Source organism: Paramisgurnus dabryanus, chromosome 1 (assembly GCF_030506205.2).
Source record: "Paramisgurnus dabryanus chromosome 1, PD_genome_1.1, whole genome shotgun sequence".
In the NCBI taxonomy this organism is placed as follows: domain Eukaryota; kingdom Metazoa; phylum Chordata; class Actinopteri; order Cypriniformes; family Cobitidae; genus Paramisgurnus; species Paramisgurnus dabryanus.
Window position 1 is genome coordinate 46,294,602 of NC_133337.1, and position 6,741 is coordinate 46,301,342.

The 6,741-nt window shown below is 37.0% G+C and overlaps 1 protein-coding gene across 1 annotated transcript; it reads right to left on the reverse strand.

Moving 5' to 3' along the window:
* Nucleotides 1-857: 857 nt before the first annotated feature.
* chmp6b (charged multivesicular body protein 6b) lies at nt 858-6,130 on the reverse strand. The gene is made up of 8 exons (XM_065262649.2): nt 5,918-6,130; nt 5,355-5,464; nt 5,051-5,138; nt 4,747-4,833; nt 2,517-2,582; nt 2,293-2,373; nt 2,124-2,193; nt 858-1,912 (listed from the first exon to the last, which is right to left on the reverse strand). The coding sequence occupies exons 1-8, from the start codon at nt 5,978-5,980 to the stop codon at nt 1,857-1,859; spliced, it is 621 nt and encodes a 206-aa protein (XP_065118721.2). The 5' UTR covers nt 5,981-6,130; the 3' UTR covers nt 858-1,856.
* Between the last annotated feature and the right edge of the window lie 611 nt (nt 6,131-6,741).

Below are 6,741 nucleotides of genomic sequence, written 5' to 3' on the forward strand. Positions count from 1 at the left end.
CAGGTAACTCCAGACTGTCTTTGATCATCCTGGACGTGATCATTGGCTGAGCCTTTGCCATTCTGGTTATTCTTCTATCCATTTTGATGGTTGTCTTCCGTTTTCTTCCACGTCTCTCTGGTTTTGCTCTCCATTTTAAGGCATTGGAGATCATTTTAGCTGAACAGCCTATCATTTTTTACACCTCTTTATAGGTTTTCCCCTCTCCAATCAACTTTTAAACTTTTTTTAATCAAAGTACGCTGTTCTTCTGAACAATGTCTTGAACGGCCCATTTTCCTCAGCTTTCAAATGCATGTTCAACAAGTGTTGGCTTCATTCTTAAATAGGGGCCACCTGATTCACACCTGTTTCTTCACAAAATTGATGACCTCAGTGATTGAATGCCACACTGCTATTTTTTTGAACACACCCCTTTCAACTAATTCAACTAATTGCCCAATTGCACAGCCTTAAGAGCGTGCATATCATGAATGCTGGGTCTCATTTGTTTTCTGAGAATCTACTGAACCTACTGGTAACTTGTTTGCCACGTAGCAATAAAAAAAATATACAAAAAACCTTGATTATTCTGGTTAGTCACATTGTACTGCTATTATTTTGAACAAGACTGTATATATATATACACACATAAAGCAATGTTTTATGCATTTGTCCCTGTCAAATAAACATGAAATAAATAAATAAATATATGTATATAAAATGTTTGAACTTGTTAAAATCTCTTACTTTTGCAGACTTAAATAAAGCACAAAGCATTATTAAGATACTTTCTGAAACTCAAAGCACAAATACGTTGGGCAACACTGCTCCCCAGTGGTTGTATGTATACTTGCTCATCCACTCAGCAAAAGGGGTTAAAAATGATCAAATAAAATTTATTGTTGCAGAATAACAAAATGAAAAGAGGAAGACAGACCACAAGCCAATGGTCTTACTAAAGAATGAAAGCACAGTACAGTAATAAGAAATCTAGCATGAGAATAAGAGTTAATATCGTTGTCGTGATATGAAATAGCCAAAACAGTCAGTCAGAACTAAAACAATACAGAAAAACACTGTTCACGGTGCCAATGTCAATAGCTTTGCTTGCATACATCATATACTTTGTACATATGCTTCATAAAAAACTCTTTATGAAGCACAATGTAATAATTTCAAACTGCACTGTCTAAACACTCCTAATAAGAGGTGGTGTAGAAAGAGATAAATATTTGGAGAGCATTACAGACAAAGGAGGCTGTATAGGGTTTCAGCACATTTACATGTTATAGCTATTAGCTATAAACAAATTTGCAGATGGTTTGTCATGCCCTCTCTGGTTTAAGTGTAATAAGTATATGTACATTGGTCTTGTATTTTCCTGTATGTAACACCTGGTTTTTCCTTAAGGATGAGTATATTCGTCCATAAGTCAGTATTTGTTTTACTTCTGAGTCAGTTATCATTTGGCTTATCTTAGTTTTTGTGTTCCTGATTTTATAGCATTATAGATCCTGGGTTTGAGACACTAAATTGTGTGAATAATTTCTGATAGATTATTGTTATCGTAAAGGTGATGCATGCATTAGAAAGTTACAGGTTTATTCGTGACAAACCTTTGCGATGTTATTGAGAAATTAGACAAAAGTGTAGGGTAATTAGAAAGACCAGGCACTATTAAAGAATGATCTTCAGAATTAACTTCCAACTAAACTAGACAAACAGTATGCTTTTGTATATACAATTTAAAAATGCCATAGATGTAGAAGGAGATCTTCGTATCACGTCCCAGTGTCTTTGTTTGGGATGAGCCCTTGAGGTCTCCGGTGGAGCGGCTTGAAGATGTGACAGATGGCAGGAGGACAGATGTGCATTTACACTGCCAGCATCTCTCGATCTGCCTTTTTCTTCACCCTTTCCTTCTCCCGCACTGAAACATGATGAATGAACAATTGTGTTTTCAATTTAACTTTGTATTATAAAGTTGCCAGTCCAATTAAAGAACGTATAAAGAAAACGAAATCTGGGATACTATAATCTACACATTGTGCTCTGTACCTTTTGGCCCACTACATTTGCGAAAATGCAGTATTTCTTTAACACAAAACTGTCAGACAGATACAAAAAATGACAACACGCACCTGGTTCTTGCTCTGGAACCTCTGGCAGTTCTTCACCAGGAACCTCAGGAAGTTCAAGGTCAGCTTCTTCCTAAAAACACAAACAAAATGCACCTGTTCTAACACAACATCATTTACAAGGGTTGTCAGGCTACATTAATATCAGTCAAACCCTCAAGGTCACACGCACCTGAGTAATGGCCTCCAGCTCCGCTAGAACAGCATCCTCATCCTCCTGGGTCAGAGATCCCGCTAACATGTCATCAATTTGCTGCAAAGAAAAATAACAACAAACAACCATTATTTTCTTTTATCCTGTGGAATTGTATATGCGGATGAATCATCCGATTCCTAAATCTGATATTCTTATATCCAAATTGTCTTTTAAATGCTGATCACTAAAGTAAAAGTTACCTTCTGATACTCAATAGCATCATTTGTTTCATCCATGATCCTCTCCACCTCCTCTATGGAAAACAACTGGTCAAAGGAAAAGAAGAAAACTTTAGTATCTTACTGGCTGCAGTATTCGATCCAGACTAATGGCGCTTTTCCATTGCATAGTACCCCACGGTTCAGTTTAGTTTGGGTCGGGTCAGCTCACCTCACTTTGGCGTGGTTAGCTTTTCCATCGAGTTTAGTATCACTTCGGAGTGGGAGGGATTATAGGCGTGTCGTTATATTTACGCTGCCTACTGCTGTGACATCATACACGTGAGAGCGTTGTTGTACATTCCCATACATTCATTTATTTCTCAGTCTGCCACAAAATTAAAATTGGCCACCACAAATAGATGTTTGCACATCGCGTTTATAACTACCTCTGTCTCACATGACAGTTTCTGTTCAAACACCCGACCCGTGGCGTCAGTCGACGGCGCTCCGCTGAGCCTCATTCAAGTTGCATTAAAGCATATATAATGCGGACGTGCACGTCGCGAATGTGCCGCCACAAACTGCAAGTCTGGAAAAAACTGTTATGGTGTCCCGGATTCTCAACCTGCGGATGTTTTTCATCGCTAAAAGGGTGTTTTGAAACTTATAGCAGAACACAGATAACAACATGTTTGCTTGAGACAGCGCAAGCTAGCAGTAAGCTAAAGCTAATATTTACATTATAGCGATGACGTGACTATTCTCTCAGACCAATCAGTGATCTACAGTGTTTTTGCGTCACGTTTGGTATCAGCTCAGGTCGCTTGGAACCCCAACCGAGGTGGTACGAAAAAAGTATCGGGTACTACGTACTGCACCCAATGGAAAAGCTCCCAAAAGTAAGCTGACCCGACCCAAACTAAACTAAACCGTGGGGTACTATGCAATGGAAAAGCGCCATTACTGGCTGCAGTATTCGATCCAGACTAATGGCGCTTTTCCATTGCATAGTACCCCACGGTTTAGTTTAGTTTGGGTCGGGTCAGCTCACCTCACTTTGGCGTGGTTAGCTTTTCCATCGAGTTTAGTATCACTTCGGAGTGGGAGGGATTATAGGCGTGTCGTTATATTTACGCTGCCTACTGCTGTGACATCATACACGTGAGAGCGTTGTTGTACATTCCCATACATTCATTTATTTCTCAGTCTGCCACAAAATTAAAATTGGCCACCACAAATAGATGTTTGCACATCGCGTTTATAACTACCTCTGTCTCACATGACAGTTTCTGTTCAAACACCCGACCCGTGGCGTCAGTCGACGGCGCTCCGCTGAGCCTCATTCAAGTTGCATTAAAGCATATATAATGCGGACGTGCACGTCGCGAATGTGCCGCCACAAACTGCAAGTCTGGAAAAAACTGTTATGGTGTCCCGGATTCTCAACCTGCGGATGTTTTTCATCGCTAAAAGGGTGTTTTGAAACTTATAGCAGAACACAGATAACAACATGTTTGCTTGAGACAGCGCAAGCTAGCAGTAAGCTAAAGCTAATATTTACATTATAGCGATGACGTGACTATTCTCTCAGACCAATCAGTGATCTACAGTGTTTTTGCGTCACGTTTGGTATCAGCTCAGGTCGCTTGGAACCCCAACCGAGGTGGTACGAAAAAAGTATCGGGTACTACGTACTGCACCCAATGGAAAAGCTCCCAAAAGTAAGCTGACCCGACCCAAACTAAACTAAACCGTGGGGTACTATGCAATGGAAAAGCGCCATAAGTCTGTGTAGTAAATACAGTGGCAACAAGGTTCTTGGTTCAAGATTTTGAGATTATATACCGTATTTTCCGGAGCATAAGTCGCATCAGTCAAAAAAATGCGTCATGAAGAGGAAAAAACATTTTTAAGTCGCATTTATTTAGAAAATTATTATTATTTTGGGGGGCATTTTGTTTGTTAAGTCTTTCTCTGTTGTCTTTAAGTTAATGTTTCAGTGAGCAACATATAGCGCCCTCTCGTGGCTGTAGACGGTTATGTTTTTCTTTGGTTCATGTTAGTCAGTATGAATTAATATTGACACATAAGTCGCACCCGACTATAAGTCGCAGGACCAGCAAAACTATGAAAGAAAGTGTGAATTATAGCCTGGAAAATACGATAAATAAAGTACAGCAATTGAATAATTCGATTGGAACTAACCATTATATAAACAAGAATGCTGACTAATAATATTAACCAGTAATGTTTTCCTTCTCATTGTTACCTCATGCATTTTCTTCAGGCAATCATTGCCTACTTTCAGTCCTTCGATGACTTTCATCTCTATTTGTGCAAATTCAATATCTTGTACCTGTAAAACAAAAGGTTGTCTGGATGTTATTAACATTACATTAGGAATGACCGATAAATAGCCTGGGCAAAGGCAACAGAACCAAGAGAAAATGACACATGAAATAGTTTAATAATTGCATTAAAGTATGTGTTACAAAATTGCAAAACATGTAAACATTATCACATCAGATATACATTAAAATCTGAAATGCTTAAAGTAAGATTGATTTATTTACCATCCGCTCCAAATTGCTTATCTGGTTTTCCGTCTTGTCCAGCAACTGTTCCTGGTAGCGTTTCTTTTTCAAGAGCAGGAGTGCTTTACTAAACAAACACAAAAAACATATATTATAAACTTTAATTGAACGCCAAAAATATAAGTGTAGGATTTCTTTGAAAAAACAATTATTTCTATGTGGCTTTTATTTTGAAGTACAGAATTAAAAGGATTAAAATACTCTGTATTCAATGAGAACTAGGCATCCTGGTTCTACAGGTTACATGAGTGATCTATAGTATGGACCCGTCATACAAACTCACTCTTTCTTTCCATCTTTCAACAGATGTTTGGCCAGCTCTCTCTCTTTCTCCAACTGTAGAGTGATCTTCTTCTGATATTGTTTTAGTCTATCTCTCTGCTGCTTCAGTTGCTGTTCACACACAAAAAAATAATGCACAGAAATGAAATAAAGGATATGGACGGTCATGCTCCTATGGAAAAGAAATTTCCTGAGCTGGACAGGCGTGATACACATTAAAGGAAAGCTTAAATTACAACTGACAACATTAACCACAAAAACAACAGCAAACAACAACACTAACATACAATGTCATGTCAACAACCTAGTCGAATAACTACATCATTTACCAATATATAAAATTTTATGACAACTGTGTTTTGTAAACACCATGACATCTGAATAACACCCCTTTTAGAGCAAAGAATCATCTAAATTGGCCAAACCAGGCAAGTATACATAACATTCAGTTTGAATTTGGATATTTTTATTAGAGGTATTGGTTTAAAAGTTAAAAAAAAAAACTGAATATAACCTGTCAACTTACATCAGAATGACTAGCCGTTTAGCCAGTGTCTAACTTACCAGCACAGCTTTGTCCTGCTCGGTTATCCGAGTTACTTTCTTTTTCCCGAAAAGATTTCCCATTTCGATTCCGCATCCCCGCCACTATCTGTCCAGACAGAGATGGTGTTTCTTAAATTAAAAAATATGGTAATTTCACAGGCCTAGTTTCTATCGATCCATAACAGAAAAACAGCGACGGCTGAGCCGGAGCCGGCCTACCGGAAATTCCGTACTTCAAAATAAAAGCCACATAAAAATAGAAGAAATCTCACACTTAAATTCTTGCTGTGTTGTTTAGAAACGTGGTATCTGTTTTCTAAGTAATAACATTTTTATTAAAATGAATATACAATTAAATTATTATAGGTGTATATTATTTGAATAATAGGTGTTCCAAATGCTGTAAAACTAGAAAAGAAGCTTACAATGTAAATAGGATTATAAAATGAGAACATCACAAATACGAATACACCAAAATATTTTTACTAGTTTAACAGTTAAATTCAAAGTCTACTTGAATGAGTCAGTACTCTTGTTTATTTACTCCACATCCACTTTTTAATAAGTTTTTATTTTTAAGTTTTTTATCTATTTAACTAAACATATGGTACATACCAAAAGTAACTATAACCAGAAAGAAAAAAATGAGTAAATATTTTGTAAATAATTATAATTTATATTATAATAATTATAATTTATAATTATTATTTGTAAATAAATTAAAAGTAAATATTACACCTAAATAAAATATACATTTACGATTTTAAAACCGTTAAAATGCAACATTTCCTCAAATGCAACATTTTTGCATTGGCCATGTCATGTCACTACAGAAGCGGATG

Excerpts from the sequence above, each read along its gene's own strand:
- chmp6b (XM_065262649.2), bottom strand. The coding sequence starts at position 5,980 with ATGGGAAATCTTTTCGGGAAAAAGAAAGTAACTCGGATAACCGAGCAG. Across the intron at positions 5,465-5,917 it reads AGCAGGACAAAGCTGTGCTG|CAACTGAAGCAGCAGAGAGA; the intron begins GTAAGTTAGACA and ends GTGTGTGAACAG. Across the intron at positions 2,583-4,746 it reads GCCTGAAGAAAATGCATGAG|TTGTTTTCCATAGAGGAGGT; the intron begins GTAACAATGAGA and ends TCCTTTGACCAG.